Genomic DNA, 24388 nt, shown 5'->3' with positions numbered 1-24388 from the left:
AGCTGAAAAATACCAGACACCAGCCTGAATTGATCTGTGATTTTAATTTTTTTTTAAATAAGTAAATAGATTAACTAAGAGCATACACTGTTGAATTAATGTTTGTACACAAGTCGAATAGACTGTTAGCTTTGATTCTTGCATTCCTTGAATATGAGTTTACTAATTGCTGCCTTAAATATTTGGCTCGAGTCTGAGTCAGGTGGAATACACAGCTCTGTAGTAGAAGAAACTGCTGCTGGTTTGTGTGTCAGTAGCGCAGCTTTGTGAAGAGATTCTCTGCTTCTGCTTCAAACATCTGGAGAGACAAAGAGCGTTTGTGAGGTCTTTTGTTGTTGCTGCAAGTTGGAGCAGCGGAGAATTATGTCCCAAGAAATACCCTGAATCCTGGAAAAATCAGAGTGGAATCATTAAGTGTTTAGCTTTAACTTCTTTATAAAAGAAAGTGCTTTCGTTTCATCTGTGGCGACTCTCCCGGTAATGCACGTTACGTAATAGGTACTCTCCCTTTCGGAGTGAAATCCTTTTTCCGATTTGCGGGTAGTATTTGCATATGTCTGTCTTAGCTGCATTGACATGCCAGATGCACAGTGGTAGCTGTCTCCGCCTGCTAATCCTGTAATAACATTCTGGTGACCAAATTCAATGGCCCTGCGCGGAGCCTCGAAACAGCTGATTGCTGAGTAGGGAGGAAAAAAAAATCGCCCAGCGAATCTCGTTGCAGCTCTCTGCTGCATCCCCATCCCACAATCCCTTGCACCATTTGCTGCAGTCTTTCTACACGGGCTGAGTGAGAAAAAGATGTGCTAAATAAAGATTGATTGGTTTGAATCCTGAAGGGGTCTCCCACTTGTAAATGACCCTGGGGAAAAAAAAAAATTCATGACGACTTCACTGGGCCTCCTCTTATTCTTCTATTTTTCTTTCCACCTGTCCTCTTCGTGGAATGGAGCGTCATTCCTTAGAGCACAAAATCTCTTGTGCATCTAATAATGACTGTGCTGTGATAGGGATTCTTAAACAGTTTTATGCGTGAGGCTTGAAATATTAACAGATGATGGTTTGTTCGTTTGGATTACTGCGGAACTGCAGCTCCGTCCCTGCAAGGATTTTATCCTCAGCACTGCACTGATTAAGCTATTTTTCTACAAAGATGGGTAGGTCTAAAATGCTCAAGTTTGCTCAGTGTTATTCCTGGTGGCTGCTGCTGGGTTGCTCCTTCTGTTTTGGCCCCCGATCGTTCATTATGCTTCTGCATGCTGTAAGAATGAAGAGGGTTGCTGTGTTTTAAACAAGGCACCAAGCTGATTGCAAGAGTGGGAGAGAAAGGAATGCAAATTTAGCTTATCCGGCCTTTTACACAAGTGGACTGTGTGGCTGTTATGATTATTAATTTGCTCGGTGTGCTCTGTGTCAGCTAATTTTGGGGCTGCTGCTAGAAATGGCTTGAATCTGTTCTTTATTCCTGAAGACTGTGGACAGGCGATATATCTGTTTTAAGGACTTTTAAGCCCCAGCTCCCCCAAGCCTTGAAGCAACGTTATTGAGGTTCCCCACCCTTTCTTACGGCTTGAGGCCTAACCGTTCTTTTGGAAATGTTGCCATTGGAAACCTATTCATTCATAATACATGAATAGGACCCTCTGGGTTGTGAATACCATTGATAAGAAGAGGATGAACAAGCTGCGAGCAATTTGTTCTCCTCAGGCTGTACTTTTCAGGCTAGTTGCAGCTCTGGCTGGGTGGAGTTCAGTGATAGCAGTGTATCAGCAACAGAGAATTCTGCTCTTTTCGGAATAAATCCTGGGAACTGAACGGACCGTTAGAAGTTTTCCCAATGTCTTTTTCTCAACTGGGCCATACACTAATAGAGAATTCGGTAACTGTGGAGGGATACCAGAGCTTGTTTGAAGATACCTGTAGAAAGGGTGCCCTTTCCTATTACATGGCTCTATTTATCTGAAACAGCTCTTCTGGAACTGTTATTTGCTGTACCTTAATGTCGGGTTTTTTCTTTTTTCCAATACTATAGGAAGTTCTTTTTATCCGGGTGGGGCCACACCCTGACTTTAGTTCCTGAAGGCATGCACGCGTAGCAGGGCAAGGCTTTCCACTAGCTTAGAGAGCCATTGTTTTCTCCTTTCTTTGCTGTATAGTGTATTTTGAAATAAAATCAATAGTCATATCCCCCAGCAGAAGGAAAAAGAATAATGTTACCTTTGGGGTAGCTGGAAAGATAACAACCCTTGAGCCTTAAAGGGGTGACAAAGAGTATACATTTCAGAACCCTTTTCTGCACTTGATTTAGCAAACCTGAACTGGGTTTCTAGCGTGTGCCTCTTATAGATGAATGGGTGGGGTTTCATGTCGTTTGGTGCAATGTTTCACAAACCTTTGGCTTCGCATGTTTAAATTACAGACTGTAAATATATGGAGAAGTGATTCTCAGGCTTATTTTCAAAGCTCATGCTTCAGCTGCTCTTTATTAGATTGTAAGACAGAATGACCCTCCAAAAAGAGCTCTGGCAGTTTCTGAGATCAGAAGATGCTACTACAAAAAAATAATTTTTTTCCTGTAAAAATAGTGTTACTTTGTGAATCTCCCACTACTAATACATCTGAAAGTCACGTTGCTGTTTTGGGGAAACGCTGTGAGCGCTGCAGTAAATCAGAATAAATACTGTCTTTGGTGAAATTCAAAAGTATCGCCTAAAATCTCTAGCTTTTTCTCAAACAGTCTTTGATTTTACAGTTGCTTTCATTAAGTCTATGGGAAAAATAATCCTTCTTGTAGCTATATTACATTCATCAAAACTGCTTTAAAGGTGGAGTTGTCTCTGGGAGGCTGCAGAATTCTAGAAATTCCATACTCAAAAAACTTTTTAAATTAACTACTTGTGTAAGATGATGTTGTACCAGGTAGTGGCCAAAGCTTGAAATGTACTGATGAAATTCTATTTTCAGGTGCATGTTTTAAATCTGATTTATGTAAGCACAGGGGATAAATGACAATCATGGCCTGCTGTGTTCCAGATAAAACATCGAATACTAAAAGCACTTATTTATGAATTGTTAGAATTTCCCTGACGAAGCTTAAAGCGTGAACATTTGAAAATTAAAGTGGCTGGTATGAGCTTTGTGTAACAAATGCTAAGAATCACCTGATTTTGCAATGAGATTGGGGGAATGTAAAAGACTAAGATGAAGCTCAGATTAAATCAATATGAAATTTTTCAGGCAGCAGGGATTTTCTTTGTAAAAACACTATGTGCTAGTGTAGCTGTACTTGATGGCTAAAAGAAAATATTACAGAAAATATCTGGTTGCTAGATAACTTTTTTCCTGTTAAATGACAGGCAGCATTCACTAGAGACCTATTCTTTCATATTTTAAGTATAATTTTTTTAAAATAGTCTGTGCTTAGTCTAAACCAAAAAATGTATATTGTTCATAATGTATCGGTATCCAGTTTGGAAACGGTGCTTTTGATAAGAAGTCTTCCTGCTTCTGATTATCTTCCCTGCTTTCTTTGGGTCTCCACCCTTAGCTTTTGGTTGGGAGCGTGGGAGGCAAACACAGCTGCATCAGTGGTGAACTGCATTTTCTTTTGAAACGCATCACTGAAGTTCCACATGTTACACTGCCAAATGCATGAATACATTAATGCATATTTGATAGCCTACTCTTTCTACTCCCATTTGTGAAAGCTGGATATTTTCATTCCACTTCTTGTAAAAGCCATTTTTAACTCAAGCTTTTAAAAAGTAACACGGGTTCCTAGTTGATCTCCTAAGGTTTATTATGTGGGATTTATGGCATTTAAATAGATGAAATTATATTTTTTTTTATGCAATAGTCACATTTTATCTGACTATGGGGAAAGAAATGAAAAAAGTGAAACAAATAATCAGTTCTGAAACCATGCATTTTTGGTTCATGAACAAACATATGTTACAAGCATTGTGGCAATTTTTAACCTTGCAGATTCCCCTTTCTGGGATAAAAAGGAAACAAAAGGGCCTGCCATAAGCATTGTGCATCAAATTACGTCAGTTACTGCTGTCGGGTATTTAAATTGTGAATAACTTTATGCTGTTGTACTTGCTAGCACAGAGATGATTCCCCAGGAAATTGTTGTCAGTGTGATCTGTACTGAATAATCACCGTCATTATCCTAGAAATAGCCATTTGGTCAATGGAGTAAGTAAACAATACCTGTATGGCTAAATACATAGCTCAGGAAGAACTGCATGAGTTCAGCTCTGCCAGATTAGTGTGCCAGGCATTCAGCACAGGAAGAAGATCTGCTGTAACGCTGCCGATAAAACACTACAGGTCGTGCAAATCGTTGTGGAATTGAGTAACCTTTGAATGAGCACAATCAGCACCAAGGCAGAGGGCTTGTTATTTCTGTCTTGGAAAGCCTGAACCGCCCTCAAGCCAAATATCAAATTGCCTGAAATGGATGACTAAAAACTGGGGTAGAAAATGTTTAGGGAAGAAGTGACTACGTCAGGAGTGTACCTGCAGTGAAGGAGCCCAGCTGGGCTCGCAGCTGGCACGGAAGAGGAGCCCCTGTTTCGCTGCGGGTGCGGGAGGACTGGCAGAAAGTGCTGTGACAGAGACGCTGCCGTCGGCTCCCTGGGGAGCGAGCCTGTACCTCCCAGCGCTCCAGCCTGTCAGAAATGCTGATGGAGAGGAGTTCTTGCTGGGCCACCCTGCCAGGGCCTCTGCTTGTCAGGTTTTCCTAACCTATTTTAGCAGGCAGTTTACTTTTCTCTGAGGTTGCGTCCTTCCTTTTCCTACCCTGTCTTCTCTTTCCACGTATGAATTGTTGGCTATAATCTGTATCACCAGTTGAAAAGAAACTTAGGTTTTTCTCTCCTTGTGCCTTTTTTTCCAGGACAGGAGGTGTACCATATACCTGCAATTTTAATTCTGTCAGTCAGTAGACCTTTTTTCTTACCCTTTTATGTCATGCTTTATATGCCAGGGTTATGAAGAGTCTTCAGTACTGGAAATGTGACTCTTACTACTCTTTCTGCCTAGAATGCCACTTTTCTTGCATTTATTATTTGGATGTGCTTCATGTATCCTTCGTCCTACCTTTGCTGATTCTCAGCAGCTATCAGTTGCATCTTCTTTGCTCAGCTTCTTTTATCATGAGGATTTTTGCTTCACCTACCTCATCCTGGTTGCTGATGCAGAATTTGAGCATTCCCTTCCCAGGGGCTGTCTGGTTCTGGAGGTTCCTTCTTGGGGGCTTCCTGGAGTCCAAACCTACCATATCTTTGGCAACACCAGCACTAATAAGGAAAAAAAATTGCTGGGTGAACCGTTTTCAAACTCTGTCTGTGACATGGCCATTTGAGTGGCTGGTGCGGTTCCAGTTTAAGCATTTTGCCAGCAATACTGTAGATGTAAGAAATCCTATGTTTGTTAGCACTGGCTGAACCTACTGGTGCAAGAACGTTTTTATCGTGGGATTTCTTTAAAACCACACAGCCCTGTAACTCTTTCAGTCCAGAGGCAACGTGCCTTTCCAGAATGCCTGCTCAGACAGAGGTCTTATGTGTGGTGGTGTAGACTTGGCTGTTTCCCAGGTTCTCATCCATGATAAACCATTTTAGAAGTTTAATTCTTCACTGTTTTTGTTTTATATGGAAACATGAATTTCTGCATAAGGATGAAACATGAGTGAATTAGTTGTTGGTTTTGTTATTTCATGGAGTTTATAAGCCTTTTTTTGTCTTTTCTTCTTTTCCCCACCCCACTGCAGCAGTGTGCAGGGTAGAAGGGAACAGGACCCATATGTCAGTGGTCTAGGATGGCCAGTGAAGGCTCCAACATCCCAAGTCCTGTGGTCCGTCAGATTGACAAGCAGTTTCTGATTTGCAGCATATGCCTGGACCGTTACAAGAACCCCAAAGTACTTCCCTGCCTGCACACTTTCTGTGAGAGGTAAGTCCTTTCCTCATGCTGGTAACTAGGTATTTGTGTGGTGCAACAAGCACAGAACTCTGCATCCTTTGGTGGATTGGGACTTTTTTCTACTTGTAAAGGTCATGTTAAGGCATGATAAAGTCTGGGAAGGCTGGAGAGACAGGGATGTAGAAAACCACTGTTAATTGTGGGAGACAGGAAGAACAGGCAGGAGTGGAATATTTGGAATAGTTGCCTTGATGCAAGAGTAAGTAAAAAGTAAATCTAATGAAACTAATGAATACAGTTACAACAATGTGAAAGGTGATGTCAGTCAGAATTTGGACCTCAAATTAATGGCCTTAAATTTAGACCAATTAGCCTATAATTACAAACAATAAAAACCTTTCTTTGTTGTTTTACTAAGCAGAGAAATAATTATCCCATCCTTTAATGTCCAAGGGTTAGACATGATATATACATTATTAATAACCTATGATTAAATGTCTTCATTCTGCAGCTTGGTTGACTGAAGTGGAAAAACTCTCTGAAAACAGATCTGATAAAACAGCAGCCTGTCTTTTATTGTATTTAGCTGAATTAATTGAAAATACATAATGATATTTTAATGTTATATTATCGATCAAATGGTGGAGAAAAAAGAGCATCTGCAGAGAAGTTAGCTGAAGAATTACTGGTTAGAGTTCTTTATCTGATGATGGGATGCAGCTCTTTCGATTCTATATTGAATGGCAGGAGAATTTTAATAAATGATATTTTGTGTGAACATTTAGTTCAGCAGATTTACACCTCTTAGAATTATGGTATGCGCATCTAATTTTACACAAGGTGCAAGAAAAATTGTGGATCTCTGAATGTGTCAGATGAATTGTTCTTTTGTAGAAGAATAGGAAACCCCAACTTTACTCAAATCAGCAGTGAAACTCTCACTGAAGCCAGTGAAGTGAAGATTTTTGCCACCATGTCTTAAGGTTCTTGACTTCAGTTAATGTGTAAATCCTAAATTCAGCTTCTGGTTTTCACTTACACTTCACTTCACTTAATCCTCTTACGCTGATCTGGTTATGGAGAGAGGCTGGAAGAACTCTTCCAGTGTACTGCTGATGCGCAAAGCCTAAGCTCTCCTTTCACAGAGCCCTTACTGGGGGGTCAGGAGAAGGGCTGCCAAGGAAGGATGAAGAGTGGTGCAAGCAAAGCCTTTGAAAGTGGGTAAGAGCTGTGCAGCTGTGCGAGGCCACACTTTCTTGGTTGGCATCTCATGAGAAATATGGTGTAGCGCTGCTCCCCTGGAGAACTGCATTCCGCAAAGCTTCTTGTGCTTACAGGACTGTACTGAATTGCCAATTGCAGTTGGATGTTGCATGCCCAGCAGTTGTTAACTTGATTTTCAAGGCCAAAAGTGGCACTAACTGTCACCTAGGCTGGTGTGCTGCATATTGTCAATCACAGAACTTTTGTGTGAGATTTATATTCTGTGAAATACCACCACTCAACCACCACACACACACACAAATCAAACACAAACAAAAATCTCCTCCAAAACTCCCCTTAACATAAACTGTGATAACCTGGGACATGCTTCTCTATGTAGTAGAGAGAGCTCTGTTGATTCTGGCTAACTGCCAAATAACTTTCCTAATTGAAATAAATGGAAAAATTTCCATTGGTTTCATTGGGACCAGCTTTTAGCTCTGAAACACTAAACCCACAAATACAAGTTAATAAAGGAGATCCTATTGGAAAGACAAGGGTCAACCACCGGTTAGGCAGTTCAGTCAGAACACAGGTTCAAATACTTGATGCAATAACTTCATGTCTGTCAAACTTTATCTGATAGTTTATCATCTTTACTATCCTGTGAGCAGGATGCAGCAGACTTCTGGAAGCATGGATCCACTCTGCACAAATATCTCAAAGAAAGGCACATAACTCTTAAAATGATGCCAGCTTATTGAACCTTTTTTCATGTGGCAGAGGAAAAAATGTTTAAAGGAAAAAAAAATATCCCCATAACCACTCTTACTTCTGAAGCCTTACCTTTTATAAGTAGGGGTACCAGGACTTCAAACCAGTTCTTAAACTGAAGGGAGTTTTCTTCCTCTTTGATGATACTTTGCCTCTCTTTTTCTCCCCTTCCACCTCCCTTTCCCATAGGTGCTTACAGAATTACATTCCAGCCCATAGCTTAACCCTTTCTTGCCCCGTGTGCCGCCAGACCTCCATTCTGCCAGAGAAAGGGGTTTCTGCGCTCCAGAACAACTTCTTTATCACTAACCTGATGGATGTCCTGCAGCGAACACCGGACAACAGCATTGAAGAGTCTTCCATCTTGGAGACTGTCACCGCTGTTGCTGCGGGCAAACCACTCTCCTGCCCCAATCATGATGGAAATGTAAGTGAGATGAACTCCTGTGGTATGTGCAGGCACTCCTGTGTACAGACTGGTCTGGTTTGTCATGGATATTTTGTTCTAAAAAGATAGTGGGTGAATTGGAATCACACTAGTTCTTTGATTTTATAATATGTCAACCAAAGACAAGTGATTCTTAAAAAGAACTCAGATGCTTTTAGTGGAGCACCTTAAAGTATCATCTTTTAGCACATTTGGTCAAAACTGTTTGCCCTGCAAGCACTGAACCTCGTGCCTTGGCCTCTTTGGAATGGGTTTCCATAGCTCTCTTTCTTTTAGAATCAACTATTGCTGTGGGAACCTGCATGCTTGTTTAGGCAGTATGTGTCAGGGACCTTATAAGCTTAACTGATCTGCACACTGAAGCAGTTCCGAAAGCTATGTGAGCATATTGACATGGAGCCAAATGAAAGGGTGTCCTAGCTTAGGATGCTTTGGGTCAGCACAAGCTAGAAACACAGAGCTTCTGTTTATCTGCAGTGTTTTGTGCATCTCATGTATCAGTCCTTGGAGGCTGCTTTGTTTTTTTCCTCCACCTACTTTTTTTGCCCAGCATCCCCCCGCATACACCTTCAAATCATATCAGTGGATTCATTGGAAAGTACCCCAAGTGTGTCAGTATTCCCAGAGTATTAGAAGTCAGAGCTATTAGCTCTAACTCTGCTTCCTTCACAATTTTTAGTGTTAACCCTTGTGGCTTTATGGTAGGCATAGGAGCTCCTGTCTCATAGCCAGGCTTATGCAAACACGTAAATAGATCACATTGCAAAGCTGAGCGATGCTGTGTTGTAAACTGAACGCTGTGCTTCTATGCAAGCCAAGAAATAGGTGCCAGTATTTTAAGATTACTTCCTGAGGACTGTTTTATTTGATACTCAGTTTAGGTATATTGGTGGTATAGGAATAATTCAGCTGATACGTAGTGATTACTGTCACAGAGGAACAGCTCAGTTCCCTCTCCTTTGCTGACCTGCTTGGAATTACATGCACTTGTGGAACTGATTTGCTCTACACTCTGATTAATGAATAACTGGTGTAACTTTTAAAATATGTACTGTACCAATGTGTGTCTAGTGGTTACTGATTAATACATTCATAGTTTTTATTTGCATTTTATTGGCTGTCCTTAAAATGAATCACGGTTGTTTTCTGCTATAGCAATTGTGATAGGAACCATTTGATTGTGAAATGCAGAAAAAATTAAAAATGGAAGATGTTACTTGTTTTGCATTTTACATTATCAGCTGGCGATTCTTTGGGTGTGCTTAAGAAAAAATGGTTTGCCTACAATTAAAAATACATCACCTTATACCTCTGAGAACTCCTTCCTAAGGAAAGGTGGATTTGTAAACCAAACTTAACTTGGCTTGCCTTGAAGCGTAGCATATCTTTTAGGATGCTGAGTAGTGTGTGATGGGAATATCTTCTTGCTTCAGGAAGTATCTGGGAGAGTTGGGGTCAGGCTGAGGATGACTCCAATTTAAAGCTTTGCGGAGCTAGAAAATGAAAAGCTGAAGTGCACACATTAGTCCTTGTGACGGGAGAAGCTGAGATAAGCTTTGGGGAGAGCTGCTTGAGGCTAGCCAGGTAGGTCTGGCTGAAGGGCAGGGGTATGCAGGGCAGGGTGCTGGGCACTTTAGGCCTGACTGAGGAAACGAGCTTTTGCTGGCTTCATGGGTACACAGCATGAGGGCACTGTATGGCTGCTACCAGCTTTGCTGGGGGCTTCAGGGAGTGAGAGAGGATTGAGGTGGTAGCTGGAGGAGAATGCCTTCACAGAACCAGCAGTCGTTCTGCATTGACTTCTCTCCCCATTAATTTTTACGTATTGCTTTGGGTAGGGTCAGCTCTATTACACTTTTACTATCAAGGGAAAAAATAGCATCAAGCATATTTCATCTAAATAATAACAGATTTTCTTTGTATTAGCTCGGAAATGAGTTTCTATTTAAACAAGTTTTTTCAATATTTTCAGCCATACTGAATTTAAACCTCTCTGATTAAAATCAGATAGAAACTGATGCACAGATACTTTCTCATTGGCTTGCCTGACTGCTTGTAACAGCCTTCCTCAGGCCATGTAGATTAGATGCTTTCCCTCCCAGTTGGTCTCTTATTTGCACCACTCATATTTTCCATACGTTTGTGTGCATCCTATTCCTTTTGTGCGCATCCTCTCATCCTCTGTTGTGGCATCTTTGTTGCTTGTAGTATCTTAACCATGAGAGATGGTTTCCTGTGTTTGAACTATAAAGAAATGCTTCCTCATATTCACCCAACGCAAGCACAAATATCTGCTCTTGTTAAATCGAGGTAATAGGACACATATGTTACGGAACTTTTGAACCTAACAGAAAATTCTTATCTTCTACTTACACATTAAAATAAGATCAGATTTACTCTCAGCTGCTAAACACCTGCAGCGTTTGTTGGATATAAGCATCCTGATTTGGAAACATTGATCTACAATCATTTAGGGGCAGGTACAACAACCAGGACAGGGAAGGCTATGAAATTCTAGGTTCATTACTTCATAATATGTAATGAGTAGTGTAGCCTCTTTGCAGTCACCCATCCTGAAAAGTCCATGCTTGGGTTTTATTTGAATTTGAAGTGAAAGCCAGCCCAGAATCTAGGATCCATGCTTTTACAGGTGCAGCGTATTTTCTGCCTATAGAGTGTAATAAGAGAGCGCACCCAATATTAAATTAAATGCTTGTCACAAGAAAGCACGCCTTATCTCTGACTAGCTTTTTCTCAAAAGATCACAGAATAGCTTGGCAACCTGACAGGCATAAGATCTTGTCTAGAAAAATATTTCCTGAACTTGTGCAGGTGTTGCTCACTGCCTGTATGCTTCTCTCAGAAAAATAAAAAAGTACTTATCCTTGATATTCTGATGAAGTGACTTCACAATATACCTTTTAAACCTTGTTTTTTCTCTTCAACTCTGTACTTCCCACCATGTCACTTGCTCATGTATCCCGTGAAAGTGTAATCTAATTTTTTTCTGTACTCTGAAATAGTCAGTGTAGGCTAAATACTCATTGAGGCTAAATAAAAAATTCAGAATGTCAGTTACACTCTTAATGAGCACTAGAACTAATAAACTGAGCTCACTGCTGGCAAAATTTTGTTCTGCCTCACAAAGAAAACAATACATTTAGGAAGCAATAGTGTGACTGACACAATCATATCTGACTGAATTATAAAGTCACACAAGGGGTTTGGGTGGTTCACTTGTATGTAAGCATGTTGTTTAAGTCATGACAGTCTTACAAAACTTTTTGAAGAAAATGCTTAAAGCTTTCAGGCTTTCTGTGTGGGTAAGGCAAAAGCTATGACTAGGGAGAACAAAACCCCACATTCTAAATTTTACCAGATATCTGGGAAGTGCCCTCGGGTAATCCAAACTTACGTTGTTCTAAAAGCCAAAACATACAAAGCTAAGGTATACACTACACAGCCCTGTGACAGAGGAATTAAGCGTGTGTGTGAGATGAGGAAGAAGGCTGGCAAAGAGCAGACTCATCCTTTTTCTCTGGCTGTTCTTTTAATTCAAACAAATGGAAAGCAGAGGATTAACAATGTGATTATTCAAATGTGATTTTAGAGAAGGGGGGCTTGTGACTGGTGAGAGCCTTTTACTTGAGACCTGAACTTTGAAGGGCTGGAATTAGCTTTGTGAAATCTAATTCTAGAAGTACCTGCATCCTTGATTATGCAAATTAAAAAGTTTCTGTAAATTCAGTTAAATTACAGTAGTGAAGATATGCATGGGTCTCTAATTAGGTCATTGTACTGAAATATGCCGGTCTGGTTAGAGGTGGGAGTTAGTGGATGGGATTTCAGAGTCAGTGGGTATTAATTCACATTTCATTACAGCTGATCGGAATGTTTTCATTGACTTCAGTGGAGATACAGTTGAAGACAGTGTTGGATGCCATAGTATATCCTGCCCAAGAGCTCTCTTCAATTTGGAAAGGAGGGGTTCAGGCAAACGTTTTTTTTCTGAGATCTTTTGTAAAGCAAACCTGCTACCATGAAAAGCTTTATGGGAGTGTCACAAAATGTGGTGCCCATATTGGGCATGGAGGGGAGAGAGGAAAAGCCAGTAATAAATGTCTGTCTGTAGTTAGAAATTAATCTTACCTGATTAAGAAATGCTAGACAAAATGTTAGCAGATCAGCTTATCTAGGCATTTGAAGCCTGAATTGTATTAAGTTTTCTTTCTCCTTCAGCTAAAAGATTTTAATTGGAAATGAAATCTGCTTCACTCAAACATTGAATTTGACTAAGGCAAAGAAGACTATTTATGTGCAGACATACACATTAGGTCTTGTGGTCTGCTTGCTATTACCATTCTAGCTTGTGTGATTCTCTGATGCTTGAATAAAGAGGAAGAAAGTTGATTAGGCTAAACTTTAATATGCCAGTGAGATGCTTTCTTTCTTACATATGTTGTTGCAGATATAATGATGTTTATTATGAGGTGTTCAATAGGAAATAAATATTAAATTATTCTAATCATTGTGTCCAAAGATAAAAATATTGAATAAAGGCTTGTCAAAATATCTTGAACCTAAGCATTACATTATAAAAAGGCAGAAAGATGAACTTTTGACCCTCATTCAACAGAAATGAATTTTTTTGACCATATAAAAAGATTTAAAGAGTGCCTAAGTGCCTAAACTACAACACTAATAAAATATTGTTCCTTTTGGTTGTTTCCGGTTGCAGATTTTTGAAGCCTTGAAAAGAATTTAAATCCTAAACTCTGTTTAACTCATTTCCTCTATGCACTGCACGACTGCATCACATCTTAGTGCCTACCAATATAACTGTCAGGCCTTAGAGGATCTACTACTGTGAGACTGCAAAATTCCCAGTGACTGGAGTAGTGTTGATGGGTGTTGTCATTGTTTAAAGACCTTTTTTTTTTTTCCTTGCTGATATATCTGATCTTATACAGCTTATTTGGAGCAGCTTTTAAATTTTCTCTGAAGTGGCTTACATGAATGGCCAACAAATGACTAAACCCTCATCACGTGTGAATCCCATATCTTGTGAATTGAGATAAGAGGGAAGAATGGGAATAAGATGGAGAGGAGCTTGTCAGAGGAAAATCCCTATTAATGCCAATAGCCACATGCAACATGGTTCTTACTTCCCCCTCCTAATTCTCAAGACTTCTTGGAGCAGCCAGCTACTTTGCATGGTGGTGTTAGAGGTCTCTCTGCTCACCTGAAAACAGCCAGTTCTACACAACCATCCTGTTGTCAACCAACATCTCCAGCACAACCATCTGTGTGTGAGAGGTCTGAGTGCCAGAAGCATCAGCCGAGTTATTCAAGATTCTGATGCTATGTTCTGAATGCAAGAGAGCTGCCAGTGTCTTGCTTTGAAGCATATTACTATAAGCTTCCTTATATACTTTCCATAAGGCTAAAATGCCTTGTGCCCAAGGACTTCCTAGCTGTAAAAGAAAGTCTCATGCCAAATTTGCATATATGTGCATTATTTTGACTAATATATGATTTGGGCACAGCACTTTTCTGTTTCTTTCCCTTCATGAATATATTCAGAATTTGAGGTATTTATTACATGTAAAGATCTTTTTTTATCTCCAGGAAGCATCTTACTGGGTACGTAACAGGTTGAAACAATCTCCTCCTCTTTCAAGTGTAGATCAGCACTCCTATTATAATCTCAGATACGAGGTTTTGATGGTTTTAAGGGATTAGTAATGGGATATAAAGATTTTTCCCTACAGCATGTTAGGTCATTTAGGGTGCTTTTCTTTAGCAAATAAACATGCTGTTTGGTGAGCTCCATCGCGTTCATGTTCCGCGGGTGGCCCTGTTATAAAACACAGCCTTTCTTTGGCAGACCCTCTGGAGAGACTAAGGATCGAGTTAACGAGGGGACTTGAATGCCCTGGTTGTTTGAATTGTTTCACAGAGTAGTTGAGAGAGACACTAAAACTTACGATTACACAGTTTAAACATGATGTTAGGGTCAGCCTTGAAGTCCAGCATTCTGTTTCCCAGGCTGCTGTTCTCACCCTTTCTGATAGAATAAAATGCATTTAAAACAGCATTTTGAAATAAAATATATAAAAATAACAGCCATCTTTTAGGCAGTAAATTACTGGTGTCTAAGAAAGGAGAAACTTTGTCTCAGAGCTTGGATAATAGCATGAGTTCAAGATGCAGTAAGATGTGCTTTGAGTGATGCTACTGCTGCCATGTTTGAATTTAGAGTTGTGCACTTTTCCAGGTGATGGAGTTTTACTGCCAGTCCTGTGAGACAGCCATGTGCCGGGAGTGTACAGAGGGAGAACACGCAGAGCATCCCACGGTACCACTCAAGGACGTGGTGGAGCAACACAAGGCTTCCCTCCAGGTCCAGTTGGATGCTGTCAACAAAAGGTATGGATACTCCACTGATTATTTTCCATTTTCAGTTCTACCACTGGCTTCCTGTGTTACCTTGGGTAGGTGTTTTAATGCGCTGATTCCATGCATCTTTACCTAGAAAACAGGGATAGTGAGGCTAGCAAAAAGAAAAAAAAAATCCATTGTGTGTGATGCACTGAGGGATCAGAGAAAAAACCAAAAGATTTCTGTCTTTCACAAAACAGAGGCCATTGGAAATGCAAGTGTCCTCCAAAGAAGGGGCATAAAATGTTAAAGAGAAAAGTACTAGCCAATCATGAATTTCATGATAAATTAATAGTACTGGATGCTTAAAAGATTAGTACAAACAGTACGGTGGCAGAAAGGCTAAAGAGAAAGAAAAAGTGGGGTACATCTAGTTATATCTTCCTAAGTAGATACATTTGCATAAAGGACAGAGCATCCAAGGCCTCCTTGTTGGACATGCCTAAAATCTAACGGATTTCCACATGGGAGGGCCCTGGCTTAGCCTTATTTTATCAGACCAGAACCACTACGTGGTTATAAAAGGAATGAACTTCTGGGAAATGACTGAGTTTAAAGACAGCCTGCTGATGAGATTGTTTCATCAAAAGGTAGCAGGGCAAGGGCAAGTGCTTAATGACTTTTGAAACAGCAATCTTTGTAATTTAATCCCTCCCTCAGGCTTCCAGAGATCGACTCAGCACTTCATTTTATATCTGAAATCATACACCAGTTAACCAACCAAAAGGCTAGCATTGTAGATGACATTCATTCCACTTTTGATGAACTCCAGAAGACTTTAAATGTGCGAAAGAGCGTGCTGCTTATGGAACTGGAAGTGAATTATGGCCTTAAACACAAAGTAAGATGCATGTTTTGTTTCAATGAAAAGCTATGAATTTAATCAGCCGGTTTTTGCAAATGATGCAGGATGCCAGTTTGACAAATTGTGTCTGAGATCCAGAGGAGAACTTTGTTTTCCTGAAATCAAGTGCTGCAGAGCCTTATAAATGGAATCCAGACCCTGTATGGGCAGGGGGTAGCCCTTTGTGCACGGTGTGCGAGGATCTAAAATGGCCAACACACTAAGCAGGCATCTCCTTAAAGCCAACATGCTGATGTGCAGATGACAATAAGGGAACACTAAAGGAAAGTCTGAAATCCGTGGGCTGCAATCCTGTGAACCCCCCCATCAAGATACAGGCCAAACTATTTCTCCTGAACTGTGCAAGGCTTACTGTTTTGCTTTAAAGCACTGTTTTCCTTTCCAATGCCTGGTAACATATTTCATGTTAGATGTCACATAAAGATTGGAGGTACATCTCACTTTTTCAGGGGAATGCAGAGAGCAATAGACTCCAGAGCTACATTCACTGTCTTCCTATCTGGATGATTGAATCTTGTGGGTTCCCCCCTGTATTGTAGACTAAGCTTCAGAGGAAGAAAGCAGAAATCTGCACTTCTACAAAGAGAAGCTTGTAGCCTGGTGGGTAAGGTTTTTGTTGAGGATTAGTAAGTCTGAATCAGGCAAATGAAAGAATTTACTCCTTGCTTCCTGGTCACCAGCGTCTGTTTTATATAAAAGAAAGATCTCTTCCCTCAAAGTAGCCTTCCAAAGAAAGTAGCATCAACAACTGGAGTTTTAGGAGTGCCTGATAATATTGGCATCTTTGGGCGTTCTCTGTGATTACTGAGCAGCTTGAGCATCTCCAGATGTCTGAAGCGGAGGAATGCTGCATTCCTGGATCTGGAACAGGTTTGATCATTAGGAAGGTATTGAACTGCTGGGCCTGTGAAAACGGAGGAATTCTAACATGTGCACAAGATGTGTACTTTCAGGAACACAGGGAGCCCCAAACCCTCAGGGCACAGAATTCAGTCATCTCCAGAGCTAAGCTGCAGCTGAGGAGCTTTCAGCATGAAAAATTTGGACTTGGATCCCAGGTTCATCTAAATGTATCCAAGATGTGACAAAAACTTAATTTTTTAGCAAGCAAATGTACTCAGGGTGTGTACAAAGTTCACACAAGATGGAATATGATGTTAAATTATCCTCTTGTTGTCTAAAGGGATTTAAAAGAGCTTAAAAGTTATTTTGTGTGTTAGAGAACCATATTTTTACAAAGCTGCACATAAGCAGTAAAAGAGGTATTTATCTCCCCTGTTTGTATAAAAAAGAGTTGACTGGAATTGGATTTTACTTTTGAATGACTAGTAGTCCTGCAAGATAATTCAAATCCAAATATTCCATCATTCTGATAACGTGATGTATTGGGTTTCTGTGAGAAGGTTTTGGTAGCAGAGGGGCTACAAGGGTGGCTTCTGTGAGAAGCTGCTAGAAGCTTCCCCCATGCCTGACAGAGCTAATGCCAGCCAGCTCCAAGGTGGAGCTGCTGTTGGCCAAGGCCGAGCCCATCAGTAATGGTGGTAGTGCCTCTGGGATAACATATTTAAGAAGAGGGGAAAAAAAGCTTATGCAGCAGTAGCCAGAAGAGAGGAGTGAGAATATGTGAGAGAAACAACTCTGCAGACACCAAGGTCAGTGAAGAAGGAAGGGGAGGAGATGCTCCAGGCACCAGAGCAGAGATTCCTCTGTAGCCTGTGGTGAAGCCCCTGGTGAGGCAGGCTGTCCCGCTGCTGCCCATGGAGGTCCATGGTGGAGCAGATAGCCACCTGCAGCCCCTGGAGAACCCCACACCAGACTAGGTGAATGCCTGAAGGAGGCTTTGAACCTGTGGGAAGCCCACGCTGGAGCAGGTGAATGCCCGAAGGAGGCTGTGACCCCATGGGAAGCCCATGCTGGAGCAGGCTCCTGGCAGGACCTGTGGACCCATGGAGAGAGGAGCCCACACTGGAGCAGGTTTGCTGTCAGGACTTGTGTCCCCGTGGGGGACCCATGCTGGAGCAGTCTGTTCCTGAAGGACTGCACCCCATGGAAGGGACCCACGCTGGAGCAGTTTGTGAGGAACTGCAGCCTGTGGGAAGGACCCACATTGGAGAAGCTTGTGGAGGACTGTCTCCTGTGGGCGGGACCCCACGCTGGAGCAGGGGAAGAGTGTGAGGAGGCCTCCCGCTGAGGAGGAAGGAGCGGCCAAGACAACGTGTGATGAACTGACCTCAACCCCCATTCCCCCTCCCCCTGTGCCGCTTGAGGGGAGGAGGTAGAGAAATGGGGAGTGAAGTTCAGCCTGGGAAGAAGGGAGAGGTGGGGGGAAGGTGTTTTAAGATTTGGTTTTATTTCTTATTACCCTACTCTGATTCTGATCGGTAATAAATTCAGTTATTTTCCCCAAGTTGAGTCTGGTTTGCCCATGACAGTAATTGCTGAGTGATCTCCCTGTCCTTATCTCGAGAGCCTTTTGTTGTATTTTCTCTCCCCTGTCCAGTTGAGGAGGCGAGCGACAGAGTGCCTTTGGTGGGTACATGGTGTCCAGACAGGGTCAACTCATCACATGTACTTTTCAAAAATGAAAAAAGGAAGAAAATTGGTAATTGAGTTTCAGATGTCCAATGGACTCAAAGAGGCCTCACGTAAAATACTCTGAACACATTTTAAATATTAGTTATCATAGGATTTAATATTTTCCATCTTTGTAAAAGAAAACTATATTGAGAAAATAATGGCTTTAAAACGTAGCTGCGAATTGTCTTCCTTCTCAGTTTGTGATTTGTTATCCCAGGCACTCGGGGTTTTGTCATTCTGGGACTTTATAAGCTATGCTATCTGTTTAACTACTTACATCCTTGAATAAAGACAAGGCAGATTAGAAATGCCTCATATTGAATCCTGAGAGGTTTATAGATGCCTAGAAAACCAGATAGCTTGAAATTTCAGTGTTGTCTTGAAATTTGTTCATTCTGTTTTGCTTGCAAAAGCTTTTGTGTTGTTATCACTTTCCCGTATCAGTAACTCATCAGGCTGGACTTTCTCCAGTGTGTGAAAAGCAGATAGTTTTGTAAAATTCAGAAGAAAAAATCCCTTAGAATGCAGTGTCCCTCAGCAAGGGAAGAGTATCTCGTAGTGATAAATACACTCAGTCTCTAAGTTTACTTTAGAATCAATTGAAATGTTTCAAAAATATTTACTTTGCAGTGATGGTCAACAAAATGACTTCTCTGATCCACAGTAATGTCTGTGCCCTAGTTCTGCTCTGTAGGAAAAACATACCACATGTGTGACTGGGTACTTTGGTTTGGGGATTTCGTTAGCGGAGAATGTGGGGGGTAGCTGGAATGTTTGGACTTTCCCGGCTGTCATGAATTTCTCTGCTAAGTTGTTAAAATTCAGGGATCCTTTTTCTAATTCATTGCAAAACTGGTTTAAAAAACAAGTTAGACTTGTTGCCAGCCCACACCTAAAATTTTGAGTTCAATGCAGTTTTAAGTATTTTAGACTGAGTGCCAGAACTCAGCCTATAATAAAAGCTCTTTCTGAGTCTTAAATATAGAGTAGCTACTTGCTGAAACCAAAATTTTAGGCTACTCAACCCAACTCTTCCCAATATCCACAACCCATCCTTTACGTTTTGCTTTCCTGCCTGCTGAAACTGGGGAAACAACTTACCCTCTTCTGCTGGGGACACTTTTCCTTTCTTCACTTATTTAGATCAGGAATCACAGTTTTCCTCAGGATGGAAGTACAGATCTTGAGAGTGCCCTCTTGTCCGTCTCCATAGAGGAGTAAGCCAAGGTTTCCCTTGGCTCTGAAGAAATAGTTGCAAGTTTCTTGCAGCCTGCCTTATTAATGGGCCTGATAACTCCAAAATATCTCTATTTCTGTGCACACAGCTCAGTTCCCAGTAACTATTTCATTAACTGTGACTGCTGAGAATTAGATGGAGCAGGGTTCAAGCTTTTACATTTGGGTTTGTTGTGGGTTGTTCTTTTTTAAAATAGGCAAGACAGGCAGGACAATAATTCAGTCTAGGGTGACAGTGGATCTGTGAAGCCTTGTACACCCACAAGAGGGTACATTTTTTATGTTGCAGCATGATATTCCAAGAATGTGTGGGGATCAGTGTGGTACTTTTTCTAAAATAAAACTTTAAAATTAAAATAAAGCACTATAAATTGGGTTTCTACAGAGGCCTTCAGATATAAAGCATGCTACGTCTTGCTAGGATAGTTCTTGTAACGTGATGCTAATCTGGTGTTTGATAATGCACACAGGTCCTCCAGACACAGCTGGATACCTTACTTGAAGGACAAGAAAGCATTAAAAGTTGCAGCAACTTTACAGCCCAAGCCCTCAACCACGGGACTGAAACTGAAGTTCTGCTGGTGAAGAAGCAAATGAGTGACAAGCTGAATGAACTGGCCGAGCGGGACTTCCCATTGCAGCCCCGTGAAAACGATCAGTTGGACTTCATAGTGGAAACAGAAGGCTTGAAGAAGTCCATTCACAATCTAGGTACTATTTTAACCACCAATGCTGTTGCCTCTGAAACAGTTGCCACAGGTGAGGGACTGAGGCAGACGGTGATCGGACAGCCCATGTCCGTTACCATCACAACTAAGGACAAAGATGGGGAGCTCTGTAAATCTGGGAACGCTTACCTCACTGCTGAACTGAGCACGCCTGATGGGAGTGTAGCGGATGGAGAAATACTTGACAATAAAAATGGCACTTACGAATTTTTGTATACTGTTCAGAAAGAAGGGGACTTCACTTTGTCACTGAGACTTTATGATCAACATATCAAGGGCAGCCCGTTCAAACTTAAAGTGGTCAGATCAGCAGATGTGTCCCCTACCACTGAAGGGGTTAAGAGGCGCGTTAAATCTCCTGGCAGTGGTCATGTGAAGCAGAAAGCTGTGAAAAGACCTGCGAGCATGTACAGCACTGGCAAAAGAAAAGAGAATCCCATTGAAGATGATTTGATCTTCAGAGTAGGTAGGTGACTTGTCTGCTACCTATTGACATACTTAAAAACACTTTGGGGAAACTGGATGAAAAACTTTAGAAGTTAAATTATTTTAAGGTTAAAGCTGGAAGTAGAGCAACCTTGATAATACCTTTAGGCCTCTTGACTTTTGTTCATATGTAAATTTTAAAAGCACATACTTCAGAAATTCTGTTTGCAGCAAATATTTAATTGGAATTTGGGTTGAGAAACGCATAAGTTTGATTTGTGACAAAATATTTTACCACCTCTTTGGTAGTCTATTTGGCATCATAAAATGAACATATAGTACGATTGATGCTTCCGATTGCATTAAATTTCTTCTTTAAAAAGTTGCACGGCAAGAAGGGTAGTAGGAGGACTGCTTCTCTAAAACTATTGCCCAAAAGATTAATTTAATTAATTAACCTGGAACTATACGTGCTAGATCCTGTGGTCATATATAGTTATTTCATTATGTCAGCATAGGACAAAATTACGATTTCCTTTATTTTCTTTTTTTCACCAATATCTAAATATGTTTGTTTCTTTGTGTAGTGTAATGTTATCTCTAAATCTGTGAACTTCTAATGCTTGGTAAAAATATAACATCTTGGTGTCATTTACTGTGAATTTTTTTCAGATCTTTTGATGTACTTTGTTTTTAAGCTACATAATAATAATTTTTGAAGTCTGTATTTATTGTATTTTTATAATGTCTGCTTATATAATTAGAAAATACTTTTCACTTTGTACAACTAAAGAAAAAAGCAAGTTAATTCTTAATATGTACAAGTCGGGATTTCGGCAGTATGTGTTACCAAGTTTGACAACCAGTTGGCAAGGTGGCTTTCCCCTTTGTAGCAGAGAAGGGATGGTGGTTAATCCAGTTAATCCTGGAGGATTTTTAAGTAATTCTATTGAAAATTCATCTAGACACCATTTGTCAGTTGGTTGGCCCTGTCCGTCTGCTTTCTCATCCATCAGTATTTCTAGTAGATTCCTTGCTGTGATAAAGAGTACATGCAATAGCATAATGGTTTTATATCAGAAAACGTATTCAGCAAGCATGCTTTGCTTTCTGAATCAGACAGTACAATATAAGCTTTTGATGGAGCTACTCATAAAATGACCAGCCTTTCCCAGATGGCCATTGCATTTCCTCGTCAGATAAACGACGCCATAAATATAACAACTCAAAGCATTTTTTACAGAGGCAATGATATCCACTTTTACTGTTGCTAAGGCTAAGTTTTATGGTGACTGCTGAGTCAAAAGTTAGAAATACAACGAAGAGCAATTCATACTGAAGTCGAGCCAGCCCTACTCAGCAGTAACCATGCTTTATTGTCCAAAGTTAGTAAACAACCTTTGTTAAATTAGTACTCACACACAGCCCTTCCTCTAGTAGGAGGGTGTTCTTGCTGCAGAAGCTATTGCTGTAGTCACCACCAGCAGAGCCCCTGTTAGAAATCCCATGGGGAGAGAAGCCCTTGCACAGAGCAGAGTGACCAGCCTCAGGCTCCTGCTGCAATAGAAAGGGACTTGTGGCTCTTCCCAAATGCAGATTTGCTGCTGGTACCGGTTAAGTGTGGCAGAGGGTATGTATAAATGTAGCCTAGATCTTTTTTGGGCTCTATTTTGGGACTGGATTAAACAAACCAGTTAAGAATAATGTCTGAGCCCTGTCTAGAAAGAAAACATCTCTCTAATCTCTTCTGGAATGGTTGTGATGTTATAAGCTAGACAGAGAAGGGGTTGGATGGACAGATTCAGGCAAAAGGAGTCTCTGTGGTTCTGTAGCAGGTAGGAGGAGGATGTTGTGGCTGACACCTTCACTGAATGCTAAGCCCTCTCGTTCACATATATCAAGCATTAATTTGTCCCAGTGTGGAAATCGTAGCTCCAAATACTTAAAAAAAAAGAAAGGCGAAAAAAAAGTCATGAAATTATTTTAAAACTGTTAATATTCTTATTTAAAAACATTTGGTATGGATTGAAGTGATTTCAGCTTGTAATTTCTGATTCTGTATCCCTTGCTTCTAGTGAGCAGTTTCTATCCTGACTACCAAATAGTGGTATGGCTCCAGTTTCGGTTTTGATGGTGGTGTTTGATTTTTTTTTTAACTATTCTCTCCAATACACCATAAACTCTAGAAGTCTTAAATGTTTTCCAAAAAGTGCAGTGCCCTTTCTTTTGTGATGCAGTCATGACCATGTGCTTTATTTTTCAGTTCTGCCTCTTCCCCTTCTTCACCACTCTATCCCCCTAAAAAAAGAAGAGAAAATATTAGAATAAGAGCTATGCATGTCTTGGAGCTTTTGCTTGATGAAACCTCTCGGGAGTGTCCACATTCGCGATACATGGCTATTACATTGAAAAACTGAGCTGAGAGTAATACTTCATCCTATTACATGTTCATTTCTCAGCCACTCATTTCGCAGAGTGACCCTACTTAGAGATGTCCCTCTGGGCTTCTGTGGGCTTAGGTATGCATTGTCTGAATGGTCTCTTAAGCCGTTGCAGCTATAATGCTCTAGCTTTTTACGCTCTTGCAAATATCCAAAATTAATGAAGACAGGTAAAACTTCTAACATTTTCACAGCGATTGCCTTTGGATTTAAGAGTTTTTTTAGTTCCAGTTTCACCTCACTTCGAAAAGTTAAAGTTTGGTTCATTTGATGAGGTAATGTAAAATGAAGTTTATTGCTGTTGTCCAACACGACTGCATATCTCTATTTTGAACCCATTGTTGAATTCCTCTGATAGCCCCAGCCAAATCTGGATTTTTATTTTAAACTGGGCAAGATAAATCTTATATTTGGGCTGCCAGAAGCTCATCCAGCTGTGTTGGAGAACCGTATTGCAATATTCCTATGGGCATCCAAGTACACAGGGTATGCTATTGTATATATGCTGATATATGGGCTTTTATGTACAAGTAAATTGATTAGCTCCTAGCAGGAGATTGTTCTATTAACAGAGATAACATTAATGCAACATTAGGACAGTTAAGTGCTTTTGTTCATGGGAATTGTGCATTGTATCTCTTGCCAATTCTGTGTTATTCATGGCTTTTAAAATGACATGTGGTTCTATTCAGACATTTTAAGGTCAAACTATTGACTACACATTCATACATTCGTGTAATTCATTATTTACAATAACAGAGTATTTCTTGCTTCCTCCTTTTCTCTCAATAATTTATATCCTTACCCTTTTTTAATTGTTTTTAAACAGGTGTGACCTCTGAGGGTGTATCCATGCGGTATTGGTGTAGCATGTACTTAGTTTATACAAATGAAAACAAAAATGCACTTATGATACCCAGAAAATAATCATTGCACAAGGTCTTTTGCTACCTCTACAAGTAGTAGGAAGCATAAAAGAGAGGGAAGGCTCTTTTCCGTTACCTTGCTTTTGTGCCTTAGACCCGTGCTGAGCAGAGGTAAATGGAGGTGAGGGATGTTCACAGTGTCAGCCACTTCCACCTTCCCTGGAAAACCTCTCCCATGTCCTCCAAAGGAGGGTTAAGAGCCATGGGTGGCATCAGTTAGCTACTCTGTCCAGGACCCCATATTGCGCTCTAGCTCTGCCATTCTATGCCATATGCCTTGATATTTTTTCTCTTCTGGAACTTTTCATGACTGGGTTCTTTGACACTGTTTAGCCATAGTGGTGCTATTTCCCGCTTCAGCTGCTTTTTCTCTTCATTTATTTATACTTGGG

The 24388-nt window shown here is 40.7% G+C and overlaps 1 protein-coding gene across 7 annotated transcripts in view; it reads left to right on the top strand.

The window, feature by feature from the left end:
- The window catches only part of TRIM2 (tripartite motif containing 2), a 115913-nt gene that overhangs the window by 68778 nt on the left and 22747 nt on the right, over positions 1-24388 (top strand). For all 7 annotated transcript variants that reach the window (XM_054202841.1, XM_054202842.1, XM_054202843.1 and 4 more), the window contains 5 exons: positions 5780-5961; positions 8098-8335; positions 14634-14785; positions 15458-15638; positions 19946-20669. In XM_054202841.1, coding sequence (XP_054058816.1) covers positions 5828-5961; positions 8098-8335; positions 14634-14785; positions 15458-15638; positions 19946-20669 — 1429 coding nt within the window. In that variant the 5' untranslated portion in view covers positions 5780-5827. The remainder of the gene's footprint in view (positions 1-5779; positions 5962-8097; positions 8336-14633; positions 14786-15457; positions 15639-19945; positions 20670-24388) is intronic.

This window comes from Rissa tridactyla, chromosome 5, assembly GCF_028500815.1.
Source record: "Rissa tridactyla isolate bRisTri1 chromosome 5, bRisTri1.patW.cur.20221130, whole genome shotgun sequence".
Taxonomy (NCBI): domain Eukaryota; kingdom Metazoa; phylum Chordata; class Aves; order Charadriiformes; family Laridae; genus Rissa; species Rissa tridactyla.
Note: the sequence above shows the minus strand (reverse complement) of the source record. Positions and strands in the feature narration are given on the sequence as shown.